Source organism: Apteryx rowi, unplaced genomic scaffold (assembly GCF_003343035.1).
Source record: "Apteryx rowi isolate R43461 unplaced genomic scaffold, aptRow1 scaffold_8, whole genome shotgun sequence".
Taxonomy (NCBI): Eukaryota; Metazoa; Chordata; class Aves; order Apterygiformes; family Apterygidae; genus Apteryx; species Apteryx rowi.
Genome location: NW_020451093.1, coordinates 2,029,090 through 2,051,911, shown reverse-complemented (window position 1 = coordinate 2,051,911; position 22,822 = coordinate 2,029,090). Strand labels below are relative to the sequence as shown.

General features: G+C 39.2%; 1 protein-coding gene across 5 annotated transcripts in view; it reads right to left on the bottom strand.

Annotated features, from left to right (window-relative positions):
• MGAT5 (alpha-1,6-mannosylglycoprotein 6-beta-N-acetylglucosaminyltransferase) overlaps window positions 1–22,822 on the bottom strand; it is a 140,226-nt gene that overhangs the window by 83,912 nt on the left and 33,492 nt on the right. For all 5 annotated transcript variants that reach the window (XR_003257297.1, XM_026088927.1, XM_026088928.1 and 2 more), the window contains exon 2: window positions 7,068–7,456. Coding sequence is in view for 4 of the 5 variants with exons in the window: in XM_026088927.1 (XP_025944712.1) it covers window positions 7,068–7,305 (238 nt within the window). In the remaining variant the exon portion in view is untranslated. The remainder of the gene's footprint in view (window positions 1–7,067; window positions 7,457–22,822) is intronic.

The following is a 22,822-nucleotide window of genomic DNA, read 5'->3' as shown; positions in this document are numbered from 1 at the left end:
ATATATTACAATAAAACTAAAAGAGCTTTTATCCCGACTCCAGCACAAAATACACAAGACAAAAATTCCTTCTTCGTGGAACTGCCCAAACTACAAGAATCAGCTGGATCTATCAAATCAAGTCGGGGGGGGGGGGGGGGGGGGGGAAGGGGGAGTAGGGGAGTAATCAGGAGCAAAGAACTTATCATTTACAAGGAAGGCAGGCATTAGGCTTATCTGGCATGCAAACCCTTGCCATATTACTCAAATACTCCCGTAGTGAGACCTAAATCCATATTCAAGTAGCACTATCAGAGAAAGAGATGTTCAGTCATCTGGAAATAAAAATCCCATTCCCAGAAGAGGGGATGGCTCTCAGCCAGATCAAAAACCTTCTCCTGCATCTCCTCTACCACAATCAGGTTCTGCACTGGCACAGAACCTTGGGTTTCCACCTTTTCTATCGTATACCCAAAACACCGTAAATCACCTGTTTCTTTTCTTCCGTCTGTTGGTGATTGCATCTACCTATCCTTTTGATCAGATACAATACTTTCTTTGCACGGAAAGCAATAAACAGCCATAGGAGTCTGTGTATCGAGTGACAGCTCAAGAAGACTAAATTGCCTCTTATTTTTTCTACTCTTGTTCTTTTGTTCAGTTTTCTTAGAGTAATGAAGACAGTTGGGTAAGCTAAAACATACACACACAACAAAACAAAACAAAAAACCCCCAAAAACAAAACCCACGAAACCGCACTGAGAGGAAAAAAAAAAATTGACCATCATCAGACTAAACTGTAAAATTAAAGTGGGATCAAGCAAAGCAAGATGAAAGAAAGTATTGTTCTTTGTTCATTTATTCTTGTCTCAAGATGAAAGTATTTGGTATGTTGAACTCACACTATTTTTACATTTAACTACATAAAATAATTATGTATTTATAATACATTTTCTGCTTTCCACAACTCTAGAACCAAAGAAGTTTTCTGATCTGTAATAGAAAATTCCTCTATACAGCTGAAGAGATTCATCTGCCCAAACATCAGTTGTAGTTTTGCCACATACTATTTTGCATCCCTATTTTTTTTTTGAGTACCCCAATTCTTGTGCAAATGAGAGAGTAAATAAGAACAGGATATTAAATTTAGAAATCTTATGATCTTTTTCTCCAAATAAAAGGAGAGTTATTTATTCAAAGGAGCCATAAAGTAGATACTTTTCTTTTTAACTGTTAATTTTCTTTTGTTCTCTGAAGATCAGAAGATTAAATTTTTAGTGCTAATGATATATACTGCTTTAATATATTTTAAACATAGATATGGTCCAGTGGAGTGAAGGATAAAAGTAGTATTTATCAAAACAAAATGATTCACAAATGGGATTCAGAAGTCAAAGGCAAAAGCGTGGAACAAGAACTTAATAACAGATACAAAAAACACAATGCAGAAGGAGGAAAATCTAGAAAAAAAGGTATGGAATAAAATAGGAATGGTATAGGAATAAAAGACTCAGGGAACAGTAAGAGGAAGAAATATAGCGTACATTAGGACATACGCAGAGTATCTGGAAAAAAACAACTAAATACTGTAGTCTTCTAATACTGATATTAAAATATTGATATAAAGAGACATCTTACCAGAATGAAAAAGCACTTGGAAGCTAATTTGGGAAGGGGAAGGTGGGGACACAGATTCACAGTAATTTTCACAAAACAGCTGTTTACTGCTATAGAAATCTAATAGCCACTCTGTGTATTTGGACTACAACTTTTAAAAAGAAAGTATTTGATCCACCTACATGACAGATCAATATATGGCAGAAAGAATATAAAAATCAATACTGCTAAGTGGAAAAAGTGAACAAGCTATGTAATCAAGACTATGAATAACTGAAACCCTTGTGAGTGGGTAAAAGGCAGACAAATCAAGGAAACTTCATACTTATTCTTGAACACAGTATCATGATTGTGGGTGTTAACAGTAATCAGCAGGTAAGACTAAAAGAAGTAGAAAAGGCTAAATAGCATGGGCAATTTTCACAGAACAACCAGCCAGCTTCTTCCCGCCACTGTCACTAACATTCGCCGTTAACAGGGTGGTGGCTGAACAGCTAACCCCATAGCTTGCTACCACCACACCATCTGCAATGCCAAGCTGCACAGCCCAGCTCACGGCTTACCCAGTTTCACACAGTATTATTTCACATGGTATTATTTGCTCATCCTAAAATCTGCCTCACTACCATTTTAAATAAACACATTACCATCATTTTGCATCCTGCAGAACTGCTTAATTTGAGAATTCCTGTCTAAACTTGTCTTTAAACTGAAAAGGCTATGGCCCGTGAAAACTCCCACACAAAAAACTTAGTTGGCCTTAGGCTAACAGAACTGTTACAAAGTTATTTCATCCACCTGCAAAACGCAGTTTAACATCTCCTGGGGAACTTGACCACTGTTTGGCAGCAAGTCAACTTATTCCATAGCCAGATTTGGAATAGGAAATGAATGCGATGCGCAAACTGCAGGGGAAACGTAGCTAAGGATATCCTGCAATCCTGAGCCTAGTGAGGGCACAGATTAATGCAGTTCCCCTCCAGTTCCTGAAGACAGGTATCTTTTTTTTTTCTTTTCTTTTTTTAATTCAACTTAACACAAACCAAGGAGAGTGGGCCAGAAAATTGTGTGCATAGCCTTGAGAAAAGTTGTCTTTTAAGAGTGCTTGAAGTTATTTCATAAGATTACAATACCAATACAGTTTAATGTGTAGTCACAGACCAGTAGAAATTACAGAATAAGGACTGCTTGTTATTTAAGCAACAAAGCAATATAATAGTTAGTGACACTACAGATGATAGTGTCAGCTTTGTAGACAAGCATCTGAACACCAAAATTTATCAGGAATAGCAAAAAAGCAGTAACAAACAAGACGACATCCCAACATGTCTTGTTAAAAAGAGGTACTTTTAATCCATGCGCCAAAAGAGAAAAAGGTGCAGCCATGTAATCTGTTGCACCCTAAACTTCATTCTTTGCCCAAGCCTATAAAAGGCATCTATCCAATTTATTCAGAGCAAAGTATTAAGAAAACTATAAGATGAAACAGCTCTATTTTGCAATTAATTTTCCAAATAGCCTAAAAGTGAGTAGGTAAGTAGGAAAGAAAGCAAACAGAAAAAAAATCACAGAATCGCTGAGGTTGGAAGGGACCTCTGGAGATCATCTAGTCCAACCCCCCTGCTCAAGCAGGGTCACCTAGAGCACATTGCACAGGATTGCATCCAGGCGCGTTTTGAATATCTCCAGAGAAGGAGACTCCACCACCTCTCGGGGCAACCTGTTCCAGTGCTCTGTCACCCTCACAGTGAAAAAGTTTTTCCTCATGTTCAGATGGAAGTGTCTGTGTTTCAGTTTGTGCCCGTTGCCTCGCGTCCTGTCGCTCGGCACCACTGAAAAGAGTCTGGTCCCATCCTCTCGACACCCTCCCTTCAGATACTTGTACACATTGATAAGATCTCCTCTCAGCCTCCTCTTCTCCAGGCTAAACAGGCCCAGCTCTCTCAGCCTTTCCTCATAAGAGAGATGCTCCAGTTCCCTCATCATCTTAATAGCCCTTCGCTGGACTTGCTCCAGTAGTGCCACATCCCTCTTGTACTGGGGAGCCCAGAACTGGACACATTACTCCAGATGTGGCCTCACCAGGGCTGAGTAGAGGGGCCTGCTGGCAACAGTCTTCCTGATGCACCCCAGGATACCACTGGCCTTCTTGGCCACAAGGGCACATTGCTGCCTCATGCTTAACTTGGTGTCCACCAGCACTCCCAGGTCCTTCTCCGCAGAGCTGCTTTCCAGCAGGTCAACCCCCAACCTGTACTGGTGCATGGGGTTATTCTTCCCCAGGTGCAGGACCTTGCACTTGCCTTTGTTGAACTTCATGAGGTTCCTCTCTGCCCACCTCTCCAGCCTGTCCAGGTCTCTCTGAATGGCAGCACAGCCCTCTGGTGTATCGGCCACTCCTCCCAGTTTTGTATCCTCAGCAAACTTGCTGAAGGTGCACTCTGTGTCTTCATCCAGGTCATTGATGAAGAAGTTGAACAAGACTGGACCCAGTACTGACCCCTGGGGGACACCGCTAGCTACAGGCCTCCAACTAGACTCTGTGCCACTGATCACAACTCTCTGAGCTCTGCCATTCAGCCAGTTCTCAATCCACCTCACTGTCCATGCCAAAATGCCAAACAAGTAAGGAGTATGATAGGATCTTGCCAATTTAAAAGGAGCTACACCTCACTTTGAATTGCACCATATTTTAGAAATATTTTCTGGTAATATGCTCTGTTCATTTTTGTACTCTTTCACACACGCACATCCCCCCTAATTCTCATGTTGAATGAAATGAAAGTGAGTGAGAACCAAAACTTACTATGCAGAAATAACTGCCAAACAAAGCATACTGATAAACTCGCAAAAAAAAGTTCTCTACTTTGAGATAAATATGGTATATTTAAAGTTAAACTTAAAAGCCTGGGCCAGATGCATAATCTTAACATTAGGTAAGTTGACTGAACAAAAAAGTGAAATGGGAAAGAGCAAGAAACGTGAACAGAGTAAGTCTCCGCTTTATCAGCGCGGCACGTTGTTTTTCCACAGGAATTTCATGCACTGACAAAACTTTGGATCTTTTTGGAATTTCAAAGTCCTAGTTCTAACTTTCAGAAAACACCATCTTTTTCTGTTGATTGTTATAGCTCATTTTTGAAAATAATTTCCATCAGGCTATAAATAGGTATTTGTAAATGACACCAAGTTAGTTAGTCACAATATGAAGATACTGAAAAACCACCTAATTTCCCCCTAACCTCCAAAAAACATTTAAATCAAGTTCTAACAAATAACCAGAGGCATAACAGATAAAACTACTAGACAGATGTTATAAAAATTAGCAGTCAACTTCATAATCCTGGATTCAAGGCAATATGACTGCTCTCAAGAAGGCAAGTTATAAAGAACATAGCCCGGTTCTGGCTCTCGACTAAACAACATTTGGAGTATAACAATTTTTCACATTTGGGCACTTCTGCGAGTTCCAAGTATATTCTTTGGCTTTTTAAAAGCAAAACAAAAGAATACAAACATTCTTAGCAAATCCACACTAGTCACCACTTGTAACTGTATTAATTGCAGGGCTAAGTTCACCCTAGCCTACCGGCGAGATTAGGGAGGATAGACAGTCCTCATTCCTGAGGGAGGGGTGAAAGCTGTTTCAGCTGCGTACACTGCCCTTCCTCACAAATAATCAACTACACCAAAACTAACATGACATTTTTTCATCTATCCAAGTTCTTAAACATATAAACATAACAAGCACTCTTTCTAAGTACATTCTGGTCACTTAAGCCAGCTGTAGGATATAGAAACCTGCTGTCCTAAACCCTTCCGTTAGCACCCCGGAAAGGCCCCTGAACAAGCCATTTTGCATCTCAGACAACTCCACAGGCTTTGGGGAGTTCTTGTTAGGGTTTGCTGTCATTTGGAGCTTCATATTGTGACTAACTAACTTGGTGTCATTTACATATACCTACTTACAGTCTGATGGAAATTATTTTCAAAAATTAGCTATAACAATCAATAGAAAAAAATGGTATTTTCTAAAAGTTAGAACTAGGACTTTGAAATTCCAAAAAGATCCAAAGTTATTCTCGCTCTGAAAAATGAACTAGAACTGAACTGTAACATGGAGAATAAAATAAAATTTGGATCAGTCATTAATATTGAAATCACTCAGCATAATACCATTCAGTGTTTCCTCCTTCACAGTGAAAGAAAGCTAAACCACAGATGACAAAGTGACAGGTATGATCCTCTTATTCCCACTGTGGGTGAACCATGAAGTAGTAACTGTTTCCTTCAAGACAGTTACAGTTGACCAGACTACTTCAGAAACTGTTCATAGCAATCACAAATTTAAAACCATCTTCTCTCTCCCCCTGCCAATTGTAGACCATAGTATCAAAATTCGAATTCACTGTAAAATCAACAGAACACAGGAAATTCACCAGGCTGGCAAAAGGGTTTGACTTCCTTGCAAGCCGCCCCCTCTTTGCATAGTCAGTCATTTAACAGCGGGGTACCTAAAACCTTTCCCACATAGCCCATGGTAATGTGTTTAATGGGGTGTGTACGCAAAAGCTCATTTACAAGCTTCTTGCAAGACAATGCTGATAGATATTATAACAGAACTGTATTTTTTTCTGCTGTTTCTACCCTCTTTAGGGCAATCCAATTAGTGTACCTCCTCATTTATCATGACAGGATTCATGTCTTTTTGGCAATTAATGTCTATTTCTTCCGTGTATGTTTAAAAGTTCCAGTAGTCTCCTTATATAACAACTGAAGATTTTCCAGTTATTTTCCTCAATTCTTCATTGTCTACAGCACCATATCTGCCATTTATTCCAGTTCAATAGATGTCACATTAGAATATTTTTGTGAAAACACTCCCTAAGAGAACATGCTGAAGCAACAAACAACTGGTCTCAGGTTGGAAGAAAAGAGGACCAAAATTGTCAGTCTAGTCACTGACAAGCATACAGTTACTTTGAGCTGAAATCTAAAAATTCCCAAGTGCTGCATTCAAGTCACAGAGACAGTTATCTTCATAGTGGAAATCCTTAAACAGCTGGTAATTCGTGTGCCAACTACTTTATTATCCTTCCGGAAGGTACACTGGTTTCTGCTAGCTGGGTAGAAGTGCTCCAGGAAAGCCAATTAACCTGGATTAGTAGATGTTACTTTAAAAAGAGAAGTCAGCATAGTTCTGAAGGAAAAGTGTTTACCATATAACATACTTTAAATAGCGTTGCTGAGTCACTAAATCAAGAACTAATCTGATTATACTTTACCCTCTTATTTCGTCTCCCATTCCCAGGGTGTAACACTGACATTCTGTGGTCACAAAGAGAGAGGTTGTGAACAAGAGATTGGAATATAGAAGTACGGTCAACTGAGCAGCATTTGGAAGTATAATGTTTGTACCACTTAGAAAATCCCATAATCAAATTATCGCGTAATCTAGAACTAGCACTTACCGTACGCTGTCACTGTCCCAACATAAGGCCCATCTACAACATTTCTATTTTCTTCAGCTAATGCTTTAATGTATCTTTTGCTGAGATCCAAAATTTGTTCACGCAGGACTGAACTGCTTTCATGTTGTGTTTGCTGCTGAATAGTAAAATGCAGAAGCATCATTCCCCAAATGAAACCAAAAGTCACCAAAAAAAAGCCGAGTTTCTGAGAGGACAGCTTCCATGGGGAGAATGCCATGATTCCCAACAGCTTCACAGAGTTACTACAAAGGTTTCTAAAGCACGAAGCCAAAGAGCAAGTTCATGGTCCAGGTAGAGAAAGGTCAGAGAGCAGGACTCAGTCTTATTCTGACTCCTTAGTCAGCGTATAACCGTCTTTCAGTTCCATCCTGTTAAAAGACGAAAGAAAAGGAGTAAAGTTACCACAAAACATTAGAAGTTTTTACCAGCTGTATTAGGCCTTCACTGTAACTGCTATAAAATCAGAGTAGACAATACAGTTTCTTTGTAAATGTTTAATTTGCATGTATCAATACTGTACTGTACTAGCCAATGCACCAAACCCAGCTGAGAACAGCACTGGAAAGAGAACAGAGCGATGCGCCTGCACAGGTGCAGAACACCTCGCGCTCTCTGGATCATGTTCAACGCTGGAAGCAGAGTTTCCAATCTGAATTTCAAGGTAAAGCTGCTTTAACGTATTTTTTGTGTGCGTACACAAAAACTTTGTGATGGTGCCAATGTAGCAATTTAAGACAATTCTCAACATAATTCAGTTCTCAGAAGACAAGTAATTTTAGCTGGCAATGACACTGCTAGGAGTTCCTGGCAAGAGCTACGGCATATGGCTAGATAGGTGATCAGGAAATCAGATTCCCTCAGGGGTAAAGAGGGAAAAAAGAAGTCTACATTATTTAAGCCAATACACTCTCCTGGCTTACACTGCAAGCACTCAGAGGGCTGAAATAATCTCTTCTTGCTCTTGTGTGGCCTCTGCCATGCACGGTTACTCCCTCCTCATAAAACAGTTCAGCGAGTCTGCACTTTACACCTAAATTCCAAACACATACTTCTAGTTGCCACATAATTGTATTTCGTATCTAAAATTAATATTTACAGACCTTTTCCCACACTAGGAAAAAATGAGTTGAAATATAAGTGCCTTCAAGACAAACAATAGGACCGTCTTTTCATTATAATCCCCACCGATCCCCCAAAAAACAGGCATAAACTATCCAAAGGCAGGAAGAGCTCTGTGATGAGGGCTAAAAGCAGGGTCCTTAGCATAAAACCCTGCAACAGAAGAAAGGTAATTAAAAAGGTAGTTAAGTGTAACCTATCATATTAAAACACAGATTTGGTAAAACATTATCCTTTTAACTCCCTAATGCTCCCAGACAGGATTAGAGGACACAATGTTCTCTTCCACCCTGCACTGGCACCGATAATGCAGATGTTAGTTTGTTTTAATAGGATAATTACACAGATGCCTGCTGGCACTGCTCTGTTTGCTGAAAGTCCCTTCAAAACTTCCACTTTCTGTTGAACTAACAGTCCTGCAGAGGGACATAAATAGCTTCGAACTACTTATCTCCCAGCGTCTTGCGCATACATTTGGCATTATTTGATTGTGGTAGTCCACGTACATTAAGTAGTAAGCTAAAGAAGAAAATAACTGCCCTGTGCATCTGTGTTGATGAAAAGGACAGTTAGTTTGGCTCTGTAGCCATCTTGTGTTTAGGGAAGAATGGTGCAGAGTGAGGTCAGTGAGAAAGGCTACAAAGCCACTAAGTTAGCTTTTCCCACGTTTAAAATGTCTGGACAGAGAAAATGAGCGACCCTGTTTAATAGCATTCTCCATAAACTTAAGTTAGTTTTCCAAGAATGGGCAGAGAGAAATTCACTTCCTTCAGTGTTTTGAACTATACTTTTGGGACCCTCTTGGGCTGACTAGAAAGTAGAGTATTGTTATTTCATTAAAAATGGAATGCTTCACTATTCCCTAGCAATATCTGATGTGAAAAATATAGACAATTCAATAATGCAAAACAACATAGCAATTTAAAAAAAGAAGTCTGAAGTGTCCAAGATTAACTCCCTCAGTGACTTAATTTCACATAAGAACTGACAGTCTCCTCTGCAGCAGTAAGATCTGTGGTTGCAACAGTCAATTTTTCTTCCTCAATTACCAGCCGCACATCAGACGGAAAGCACTCAACAAGAAAGCAAACCTATCGCCCTCATGTTTTGCCAGACAAGTGCTAACAATTCTTTATGGATAGTTGTTTACAGAAACCCCCCAGAACCTAGCTAGCTAACAGGAAATAAAAAAGAAAAATAAGAAGTATTTCTCAATGTTTTTTAAAAGCTTTAGAGCAGAAACAAGAATGATTACAGGAGAGTCATTTCTACACAGTGCATTTCTAACCTATCAGAATGATTTACTTGAACTGTCGACTTCCCTATTCTGTTTAGTGATAAACAAACAAAGAAAAGAGCCTTAATTCAACTCAAAATTTGTAAGAAGGTGAACAGGAAATATTAATGTTTATCCATAAGAAAGGATTAAAATACACTGACAGATGGAAGAATGGTCCCCGCTATTCCAGGTGATAAAAAAAAAATAAGTGTTTCAGCTCTTAGATCATAGATAAAACAGACAAACAGGTCACCATGATCAGCTCCTATTTTTACTGCCGTTTCAATAACTCCCATGGCTAGCAACTTGATGAATGCCCAACAATATGTACTCAACTAACTGACTTCCCAGCACTGCCGGTGGTCACGGAGGTTTGTAAAACACCCGGGACAAGAACCTGTGTGCCCGAGTGCCTCCAAGGTTGCCTCGCCTGCCTGCGCACACTCTGGTATGTGTTAATTCTAGCCGTGACAGTTGTCACTGACCGCAACCCAACTCCACCGCTAATGCTCACCACACAGCTGGAGCAAGTCATTATTTGGTATCTAAACGGACTATGGTCAGAAGACATCACGGGGATATGTAGAGTGCATGAAGACAGCAGCACAGAAACATATCTGTGATATTTCAGTTTTGGTGGGAAATTAACCCAACTGTGCGACCGTTGAAGTGATAAATGCCCATTTGTCTATTTTAATCAGTCATGGGCTTCCTGGTGCCTGCTGACTACAGAGTTCTCTGGGCAGATACGTGCCCAAACTTCAAGTGGTAGGCTAGGTCCCCAATTCTCCCCCTCCCCTTACAAATCTTCTTGAAGGATCTGATCCTGGGAACTGTTAAGGCCTTTTCCTAGTCTAGTCTCCAAAACGCACAGAGGGAGTCATATCTGAAGAGGACAGGAAAACATATTTGTACGTACCTCTGTAAAGAATGACAGACATTTCTAAGCTTAAAAAAAAAAAAAAAGAAAAGAAAAAAGAAAAAAAGTGGTCTCACCCTAAAACAACTCTTGAAATAATTCCAGCACCTCTCTGGAAACTGGATTTGTCACAGTTGTGAAGTTGTTTATGAAACTGTTAGGAAGATGGTTCTTTTATATATATATATATATATATATATATAAAATATATATATATTTTTTAAACAGACCAGTTTGATTCTTTTTGATAAACATACCACAATTTAAAACAGAACTGCCACTATCCTTAACAAAATGGTTAACACTTTTTTGTTAAAAGGGCTAACCTTACATACATTTTACACAGGCATAAGAATTTTAATAATCTTTGTATTTTTAGTATTTCAAACAGTTTCATTAACACACAGAGTTTCTGTTCTGAACATAATGAAGGCTGCCCACCAGCTGGACAATCCATCAGTTGTACTGTATGACATTACCACGCCTCTATCATCACAACAAGAAGCCTCACACTTTGTTTAGAACAGTATCAGGAAATTATCCTAAAGCAAAAATGATCCCCTACATCAGGGATGCAAATCATACATTTCACAGGACTTTAAGCCCTTACTTTTTTTTTTTTTTTTTTTTTTTAATGCTCAAAATAGAGTACAAACAATTAATCTTCATGTTGAGAGATTCTGGTGACAAATATCCATGCATCCCTCCTCCTCCTCTTCTTTTTTTTAAGGAGGTTTTATCATTTACAAGACAACTACAGAAGATTAAACAAAGTTTCTTTAAAAGTATGTATATAAACGAAGTTTAATGCTCTCTGTCCAATCTACACCAATATAAGAAGTTAAATCAGTGTGAACTTGCAACAGCACTATCCTTAGTCAGGATTCAAGAAGAAATTCAGCACTGTCCATCAACAGTTCCACTTACAAAGCCTTAACTGCCCGTACCCAAAGCAGAAAGAGTTGCACCCATAAAAGTAGCAGCACGCTAAGCAGCATTTAGTTATTATTAGCTTGTTATGAACTCAAACATAAGCAACTACATAGCATGACTAGTAAATAATGAATATGCATTTTTGTACAAAACGGCTCAGTAAAAATAGTATTGCCACTGCTAAGAACAAGCCCCCAGGCCTTATTCTGTGTCTCAAGCTGCGCACGGCCCTGGTCCTGGCCTGTTAGGCTTATCTACTTGTTATGAGAACTTGCTGTGTGACCTAGAGCTGGGTACCAGCTTTCGATAACATATAGCTGAAGTGTGCTATAACAGCAAAGGCCTTGAAAATTTGGGCACAGATTTACAGCAGAAGCCCCAGCACTATAAGCAACTTGGTGATGGTCAAACTACTGGTCACTGAAGAAGTGCAACCTTGAGAGCTGCGAAAAGACTGCTTTTGTTTTAAGCAGCAGCAGCCCAACAAGAGGAATAAACAGCTAAGCAACAGGAAAAGGGACCTGCCGCAGCCCCAGGAAGTAACACACCCTGCCAAACGTCTCTTGTATGAGAGAAGTCATGAAGCGAGTCCTCTTGGAACACATTTCTGGGCACATGGGAAAGTTGATTAGGGACAGTTAGTGCAGATTTACCACATTTCCCTCTATGGAAATGGTCCTGGGTCCTTGTGGAGAGCAAGCCAAACACGAGACAGAAGTGTGCCCTGGCAGCAAAGCGGGCCAGCAGCATCCCAGGCTGAATCAACAGAAGCAGAGCTAAGAGATTGAGACAAGCAATTATTCCCCTCTACTCAGCACTCATTACACTGCATCTAGATACCGCATCCAATTTTGGGCTCTCCAGTACAAGACAGGCATCGACAAACTGGAGTAAGTTCAGCAGAGGGCCACCAAGGTCAGAGACGACTGTGAGGCGGGGTTGAGGGCACACAGCTTGCTAAGCATGGAGAAGAGACTGCTTTGGGGAGTCCTTGTAGGTGTGGAAGACTAAAATCGAGACTACAGTGGTGCATGGCAGGGGGAAGAGACAATGGACATAAATTGAAATGCAAGGGGTTCAAATTGGATACAAGGAAAAACTTCTTCACCATGGGGATGGTCAGCAAAACAGAGAATGGAATAGGGGCACAGACAGATTGAGCAGTCAACATCTTTGAAGGCTTTCAAGACCTGACTGGATAAAGCCCTGAGCAATCTGACCTCAAAGATAAGAGGGCGGCTGGACTTAGGGACCTTCTGAGGTCCCTCCCAACCTGAGATATTCCATGATTTTGAGTCTATAAAAGCAAAGGAGTCTGAATTTAAGGCTCCTGATCAACTCTCAGAAGCAGTCACCTGGATACCTGAGACAAAAACTACAGTCATCAGTGCTAACTATGAGGCTTCCGTTCAGTGGTATTTATGTTTGCACCTAATTTAGGATGAGATTGTTACAGATTAATTGCTTTGAATATGTAGTGATAATGATTGGTAATGAGTAAGAACTAGCCATTAGCAACGTGTATTGTTAATGAAAAATCTAGTGACATTTTGTTTTAAAGTTTAAAACTGGTCTGATTTATTGGCCTAAGTCTTCAATGACAGCTACCTCTACTTCTCTTCCTATAGATACACATACACAAACACACACATTCAATTGCAACATACTATCATGTCTGGCGTATACGATATGTTTTTGTATCACAACTAATTCAAATAAGGTCTCTTAAAAAACACATATTAGGATCCTAACGCAAATATTGGCCTATTTTCCAGGTTGTTTTCTGAAGAAGGCACACTGTACTTCTACACAAACAACTGGAAACAGAACAACTTCTTACTGTCTTACAGAATGCACAGACTGACAACAAACAAGCGACGACATGTTAAGTTCCTCTATTCTTATAAAGGGTGTGTTACTCTAAAAGCTAATGATAATTCAAGTGTCAAACCAGTGGGCTGCCAAACACACCAGAGCCACAGCCAGGAAACACAGTGGTGAGTGGAAACACCTGCCATATCCCAGCACTCCTCAGCAAAGGGATGCCAGGAGTCATACTTCATTGCACTAGCTAACGTAATACATCTTAAAAGGGACAGGCGATCCTCTAAAACCTCCCTTTTAGAAGTAATGAATTCAGTTGGGACAATTAGGTTTTAATAGTTCAAAACAGGCATGCTATATATGTATACGTATGTATGTACATTACACACACACACACACACACAAGAATTCCAGGGGAATGCTCACCACTGTCTCCTACTAGCAGCTGCATGGTCTGAACAGATGTGCACTATACCCCACTGAATGCAAATTACTGGATTTCCTAGTACTGCAGCTTTTTATTCCTGCAGGAATATCTCAGCAGATGTCCCACTCGAGTTGGCCAAACTGTGTTCAGAAGTAGTTCAATTCGTGCTGCAGACTGAATCCCCCCCGCCCCTTGGATTTTACTTATTGCAAGATGTTGGCTTTCTTTACTACTTCTGGAGGCCAAATTCACCTTTCTTTCTTTCAAGACATAGCATTAACAACGGGATAAGCTACTGCTTACTACTTAATCTAGTCAAGTGAAATCAAAAGAATGGTTCTGTGTCGGTACAAGACAGGAAAGGATAAACTAGGTCAGCAAAGAAAAAAAATTAATCTTGGTGTCTGATATGAATAATATCTTGCATTTGAGCCCAACTGTTGATCATACCATGTCAATTATCTTTGTACCACATACATTTTAAGGACTCCAGTTCTGTCACAGCAATTAAACAATCAAACTTTGCAAATACACTCTATTAACAAAAAAACATCCAACCATCTAAATAAATCTCGGAGCATTCAGTTGTTACGTTGACAGTTCCGAAGCAGTTTAGTCACTGACAACTCTTTGGACTATCTCAAATGCATGAAGCAGCGGGCAGACAGTAGATATGGTCGAAGAGGCTTCCTCCATACCCACTTTGTGGGGAAAGGGCCCCCAAGCCCGAAAAGTCACAGAAACGAAGGAGCAGAACTACAGAGTGGCAACCCTCTGAGAACTTACAGTAGCTGCTAATTTTTTCTCCAAGAGGTAAATTCATCAATATGACATTTTACAAGACTTCAGAAGAAACGGAGTATCTAGCATTAACCTATTCAAACCAACCTGGTGCTTACTCTAAATGGAGGGAACAAATGGCCAGATCAAAGTTAGTTTACAACCAAGCCTGGAAGACTCCACTGATTTCAACAATTAATAATTAACAATTAATTGATTTCTATTCATAAGCTCACAAATTTTAAGCCACCTCAAAACATTTTTGTTAGTCTTAAATTAAACTTTCAACCTTTGGTTGTGATCAGTCTTAGAGAGGACATGATTCACAATAGAAAGTTCTGCACGGAACGGATACATGCTAGAGAAGTCTCTAATATTAAGCAAATCCAAGGTGTAGGTGAAGTTTCCAGGTAGGTAAAATTGTAGCCATTCCCTGCATACCTCAAAGGGAATCTCCATTCCCAGCACCTCAGGAGAGAGAGGTGGCTGAAAAGTCATGCAACTATACCAGACTAGTACACTGACACATGTTCACTCATGCTTTTGCTAAGTGTACATTTTATAATTTAAGTTCCTTAGGATATAAAATAAATGCATAAAGCCATTTCCTTAGCTGCATTATGGAGTCTTAGTTTCGTTCTTCCTTCTACTGCTCAATTTTATTTTCAGCAACACTTCTGCCAGCAGCTTCTTTTCTTCTAGCTGACAGATGTCACTACTGCTTCTCTCTCTCCTCTCACCCCCATCTACAGTTGAAATGGCACCATGTACTGTTACTGAAGTGGCAATTTGGGATGCAATTTTTGAGAAAAGCAGAACAACACTGGGTCATAACAGCAGAAGCAGGACAGATGGACTGAGGGAGAGTAAGAGTATAAATACTCTCGGTTTGTTTGTTGAGTTTCTTTTTCTTTCTCTTTTTTTAATGTAGTAGAAATTGGCAGGAGGTGGTGGGATGTAAATTGAAGGAGAGAAAAGCAGCCTTTGATAAGGTGTCATAAAAATAAGTAAATTTTCATTTGAACAAGCAGCTTGCCTTCACTTTCAAAAATAAAATTTTCACTTAGAAGCAGGTTGAGTGGTAACCCAACCAGAAGTTCCATGTGTGAATCCATGATTTCGCAGAGCACTCTGAAATATTTCCAATTTTCTATCAAGCATAGCATTTTCTGTAATTTATTCCTACAGAAATTAAACCATCGGGAGATGTTCTTCTTTTCATGCCGTTTGCTTACACTGAGGTTTCAGGGAGGAAAAAGAGAAAAAGGAAGGAAGCTTGCACATAAGAGATAACAATGGCAAATCTCCCTGCAAATCCATGATGATAAAGATTCAGGATACAAAAGTTTTGTTCTCCCCAAAACTGTGCAGTAGGATCGATCTACAGTACTTTAATAAGAATATAGCAACTGTCATGTCACAAACTACTTACAACTGTGTCGCACTTAAAAGACTCACAGTTAAATACCCTACATTACTCCATCTGAAACCATTTTGGAACTCTCTAATTCTGCAAGTTCCCCCCCCCCAAACTATTTCTGAATAGCTACATATGCTGATAACTTTTGCCAGCTCTTACCCTCTTATCCTGCTTCATTCAGCATTTTACTGTACTTGCTGGGTCATTAAAGAATTTGTAAAGGAGTTTAAATAAGTCCGCACAGAACATTCTGAAGTGCATTATACAGGCTTCTCGTACAGCAATTACGCACAATGACGTGACTCAGGTCTGTGCATTCGAGCACAAATCTTAAGGCTATCAAAGTTAATCCCAGCAGCTTCATGTCAGCAAAAATACAAGTACAAAAACAGGTTAAAATATCAATTCTTTGGACTTGCGATCTGAGACTGCTTTCCTGCATCACAGTCATGAAGGTGAGAGAAGCTTGTTTTATGTTTTACGCAAAAATGCATGTCAAGTGAGGCATTTTGGAGCATGGACCGGGTATAACTACATTAAAATATGGTTCATAAACAAGACAATGAAAGCATCTTGCTCAGCCAGGTGATTTATAGCTCAAAATTTCTGAAGACTAACACCAAAGCAGCTCAGAATTAATGATTTTATATGGAATAAAACGTGGCAAGGAATTTTGTTTGATCCCATTGTTTTTAATTCAGAAGAATTTGTATTTATCTGTAGCATCCCCGATGATGCATTTTGTAAGGCCATAACCACAAGCTGTTCTGATCCCCTTTTATGACAGTGCTTGGATAACAAAATACTGAAATGAATTTCAGCACTGGGAATAGGAAGACTTCCTCAAACTTCAGAAAACTAGAAATATTCCTGACCTAGAACAAAAAAAAGAAAGAAGCTATTTACAGGCACAGTACAGGGTATTAATACCCTTCTGTCTTGTCACTGTAGCAAAACAGGACACCCAAGATAACATTTCCTTATTGAAAAAGAACATTTTGGGATCAGCATGCTGATCAAGAGATTAGAGCATGCTGATCAAGAGATTAGAGCATGCTGATCAAGAGATTAGGAAGTGGTTATTTTTCATTTGATTTTACAAGAAATTAACTTAAGAAGAGTTAGAGATCTCCAGTCATCCTAAGACTTGGAGAAAGGGATCTTCAACAACCTTAGAGGTAGAAGAGAAAGCATGCATGTTCCTTCATAGCTGAACAAATTAAGCTTCAAATACTTTATTAATTTTATTCAATTATAAAATAAGTGTGGATAAGAAGTTTTATCCTAGTTCTAGTATGGATACAAGCACGTACCTTTTTCTCTTCTCGCATCTACACAAAGGTAGTGTTCAACTCAGTCAAAGGCTAATATACTATGTCCTCTTCTTTTCCATTCGATTTGGCATTTGTCTACTAACAGCCATAAATATGGCACCGGCTGAGAAGTGTGGTCTCATACTTTTCAGACCATCTGAAAGCTCTCCAAAGTAGTGAGCAAAATGCTGCTGGCCCTAACACAGCAGTCCTGTGCGTGTGGCTTGGTTCCACGGGAATTCTCTCCTGTCTTCTTAGGGCATAGCATAACTATGGTAGCAAGAGTTATGAAATACTGCTATGAATTTATGGAGTTTATTTTTTAAAAACAGAAAAATTAAACTGTTAACCTGAGCTTATAGTCAAAACAACCCAATTACTCAACACACTGGTAGGAAATAGGTTTATTGCATAGAAACGGAATCCTTTAGTTTGTTTCATGCATCAGTCAGATACTCCATGCTCCAGTCTCACCCACTGCTGTTAACCACAAATCAGCCTGTTGTATCACATCTTGCAGTCTGTTCCAGAGGAAAACAAGTAACTTAACAGCAGCACTGTCCAATCCACACAGGAAAGTCAAAAAGCGTTTTGTACTAAGTAAAGAAGCTCTCATCAGCATGGATGCCCAATCATTATCCCTTGTCAACTTGGTGGTCAACACACAAAAATGTAGTGTCTAGCAGTTGTGCTGATCCCAGACAGATAAAGACAGAATAGTCAAGTTAAACTAGAAAGAAATACATAGGAAATTAATATATGTATGCTGCTAACCAAGTGCTTATCAAATCATAGGGAGAAAAAAACTATTTAAGCTGAACATTAAATAGGTCTGCAGAAATATTTTTTTCTTGTTGGTTTAGAACATCTTGAACCTGGGTCAAAGTATAACATTTCTTCCTACGGATTTGTTCTTGGCAAGCATTTTGAATACGTTCCAGCTTATGCAGCTAGACAAATGGCTGAAAAAAAGCTGCATCTCTAAAGTGCAAAATTTAGTGGAATTAAAATTTCACCAGTGTCACCTGTTTGGAAGCAATTGTGCTGTTGCTTGTTCTGTTGCTCTAATGTCTGCACTTAAGTCCTCTTCTTTATTATTGAAGAGGATGAAAATGGGATTTGCTTCAGGTCTAATTTGAAAGTTACTAGGATAGCAAAATATTTTAATGTTTCCTGCACTTTGTACACACTTATATTTATCAACAGCTGATAAACCAAAGATTAGAAGCGCATACTTCCTTTGAAATGAAAGTTGCTAATGTTTCTTATTTCTCTTTGTAAGTAACAACAACAATTTTGCTGCATACAGATCAGCTTTGCATGCCATTAAATAAGCGAATTTATCCCATTGTAGCTGATGAGTGGTTACAGCCTTTAGTGAGTTAGCAACAGCACCAGAGCTACAGAGCTCATTCGTTTTGCTGAACTGGTACAACCTCTCATCACAAACACAATACTCCTACTGTCAAAATCCTACTGTTTAAAGGGACATATGTGCTTCCATACATGTACAAAAAAAAAGTTGGAAACCTACAGTCACACAAGACAGAACTTTAAAGCAATAATAGGGTTGGAAAGCAATGCTCTTCCCGCAAAAGCATAAGACCAAACACTTGAGCGAAAGGAAGCCTCCAGGCAGATGTCAGAGGACGAGTGAGCAGTTCAGTATGCGGGCAGTTCTGATCCATCCAGCCACACGATCATACATAGCAACAATATGAGTCTTCACATAAAACCTCTGAAATAGAAATAATTTTCTCTGCACAATTTGCATGATGCTCCTGTGAAGTTTAAAGCTTTACCACAGACTACAACAAAATTGAATGACTTGGTGAAGACCACAAAAGTATTTTCACATGAGCTAGGACCACACGAAGCACTAGGCCACACTCCAATTTGTTACCCGTATATTATAATGCTGGTGGAGGGCCATCAGCTTTCCAGATATCATCACGATTTAATAAACTATACAAGTTTTCTTTGTGAAAACATGAGCTGTACTTAGTATATTGTAAGGCACAAATCTTATGAACTATTTTGAGTAGGTGGAAGACAGCCTCCCTTCTTCCTCCATGCCTAGACAGCTGCAGAACAGCTTGTACTGGCAAACTCAGAGGAGTAGGGCTGTGTCAGCTGTGGCCCCTTCAAAGTGAAATGAAAAAAAAATCTGAAGTGTAAAAGCAGCCAGCATAGGCAGCATAAGGAAAGTGAATCAGTAAAATCACTTTGCGGTTCTCTCAAATCTAGACTACTCCTGGGGAGGGTAGGGAAGGGGGAGGACAAAAACCCCACAGTCCAGGAAATAATAAGAAAAACTCTTAGCTTCTAAGAATAAAGGCTTCTAAGTTGACGTTCTGCATAATACATAATACAAAAGGTACCAGTACTTAAGGACAGACACGGAGCCTGACAAGTTCTCTTCATTGCCTGTACCCTATCAACAACGATGTACCTCCTTTTAGCTTCTCTCACTCCCAAGTTTTCAGGTCCTCTAGGAAGCTATCATCTACTACTACCTGAGAAAAATATTTCAACTGCTAGTTTTGGCCCACAGTACAGTGACGGTTTGGGTAGTGAACTTTCTTCTACTGCCTCAATGCTTTTTGTAAGTCATCCAAAATACTGGAAAGGATTCCTGAACAAAACAGGTTTTGTTGATGGCATTGTCTGGTCTTAATGACCAAATGCCAATATTTTGCAGACATTAGCTGCAATCCTGGCGTGTATCTTCTGGAATTTTTTCATTAAAGGTGAATCCAGTTTTTGCACTCCAAGAGTACTCCACAATACAAACCAGTGTTGTAAGCTGGGCTATCAATTCACTTCAAAAAGAATACTCCTCATCCAAACTTAAGACTGAAAAGATCCTAAGCTACTCTATACCACCAAACTCATTCATATCATAGATGCTTATCACAGAAATCATTAAGAAAATAAAGTTAAATTAATAAATCAATTACATGCAGTTACCTTCTCAAGTAATGTAATGCAATCAATAACTTCAATGGCCAAAAAGAGTATACAAGAAAAACTATGCCTTCCTGTTCATGTATTTTGATTGTAGACTGGCACACAGTTATAGATCTACTAAGACCAAACAGGCTTTTAAATCAGAATTCAGCTTAGGTCTGAATGAGCTGTAACTATACTGCAAAGGGTTTCTTGGACTCCTACAGCATGGATAACATACTAAAGCTGCCCAGATCACATACTGCCCACTTTAATCACTGTAAGACAGACTGAAGTATTAAGCTGGTTAAGAAATTGAAAGATAAGGCAGAGAGAAGAAAAACATGCCCTGAATGAGGAGACAAGGTAACAAAACATTTCAATGCAAGTCAAAGAGAGAGTAAAGCTAAAAGAATATACATTAAGCAGATGAAGAGGTACCAAAAAGAATAGCCCGACTGACAAGGGCAGAACAAACTGAATGGCTGAATACACTGAGTCACGCAAAACTGAGGAAACAGATCTAAGAACATCAAATAATCCTAAATCAACATTATGTCTGATACGCCACAGATAAAACAGGAGATTACAGTGGCAACTGCTAATGCGTGACTATTAAGTTCCCCATATACAAACAGGACTAACTATTGACAGAAGAAACATTTTGCTTGTTAAAGAGTTATTTGTGCTTCCTGATAAACTTAAGCTGACATAGCTTTCACCTTGAATGAGTAACAGATATAGTTTTTGGTTTCTATTGGCCTTTTATGACAGGGTCAAAACTAGTGAATAGAACTTCCTCTTTCAAGAACTTCCTTAAACTCTCCAAGATAACTGGAAACTCCTTCAGAACTGGCTACTCTTCCATATCTTATCAACATATCAGCTTCACACACACACACAAAAAAAGTCAGATCTCCATGCAAATTATCTTCCAAGCACTTGCACTGATTGACACCATAAGGATTTGGCCCTCAGTGTGTAAATAAGAGCTGTTCCATTACATGCATATACATTTACAAGCATAACATCTCTACAAGCTCTCAGCAGTCATCAGAGACGAAGTGTAACATTATCACTGCACGAGATGTTACAGGTACATGTTAGGTTGCTGCACAGGTAGCAAGAGGATGCCCGCAGGCAGAAGTTACATATTCTTGCCATGTCTATTCAAGATGTATATACAGGATTATGAAAATATTTGGTATAAATTTTATATTAAACATTTACAGCTCAGACTCCCTAAGGTCTAGTGTCACATTAATTACTTATGTAAATTAGTGAAGATTATCTCCTTCCACATGATCAGTGAATATTCAGAGTTCCTTTAAATATATGTTTTTCAGAACTGTAAATAAGAGCTTCAAATGTTCCGGAACAGCCACCCTCTTCAAAACCATGTATGTACAGAGTCGCATAGGCTGAGAAATTCAGAAACTCTGTTTGCCCACATAGCTAACCACAGGTGACAGAAGAGACAGAAGAAACCATCCCTCAGGGCCTTCAGCAACTTCCGTCAGGTTTTCCACACGAATTCTGAGAATAAATTCCTCTCACTGCTCTGACAACACCTAATTATTTAAGTATGTTTATTAATGCTGAGTTTAGGGTGCTAGTTAAGTATTTTTACACTAAATATCGCGCAAGAGTATCAAGAGCTTTTCAATACCGTTAAACCTGAAAACTGCCAAAGAATGTGATTTTTTTTAAGCCCGCCCTTGTCCACATTTGTAGCTTTAGCAGCACAACGTAAGTGAAATATTCTACGGACTGAGTCAGCTCGTTGGCCTGTTTGTGTTACTAGCACAACACTGTCTTCTAGCCTGTGTACTAATTTCAAACCTCGTATGCATTCACTTTTTCAGGCTCTCAGATTCTACTTTGATAACAACAGAATTTGCTTTCTGAAGGTTAGTAAACATATTTTATCACAAGCATAAAGCCTTCATATCTCTTACTGGGACTTATCCATACCATCATGTTGTAACAGGTGGCTGCGTAGTGAGTGTCAAGCAAAGACCCACTTACTTGCAAAGCATCCTTTCTGCCTTTTTATGTAAGCACAAACAAAGAAGCACATACTATTAGAGAATGGAATGGTTTTAGTACATACCATGTTTTGTTCAGATTTCTTTATGAAGGAAGAATATTTAAATAGCAAAAAAACCACCACTGGCCACAAAAATCCCCTTGGAACTCCACTCAGATAACCTGGTTCCATGGCCAGCGAGGGAGAAAAACAGCAAAAATCCCTTTCAGCTAGAAGGTTTTATGGTGGGGTGGCGTGTTTCTCCTTCATTTCATGAACCTTCAAATAATACTGTCTTCAAAGAACAGTTTATCATCTGTGTTTTTTTCTGTCACGTCCCTGTACTCTGTCATGCTCTCTTCCCTGCCAGTCCTTACAAGGAGGAGATGCCCCAGGGCCTGGCCGCCTTCCTCACCCGCTTCAGGGATGCATGGAAACCATTAAAAGCAAACACTACAAATAGAATTGGTAGGAACATTTGTTCCTGTTGCCCTGAAATCTCCTACCAATTTCATCTATGTACCTAATACACATAGTACCCCTTAAATTATCTTATAGTATTAAATATACTTCATTTCCATCACATTACTGCCTAGTCCTTTGATATTTTCAGTTAAAACATGAAAAAACCCTCATATTTTCTTCACAGAATTACTACTTTTCAAAAAACCTTCTCTCAAAACACAGGACAAAATTTGACACAGTGCCAGTCTTAAAAAAAAAAAAAAAAAAAAAAGCAGCA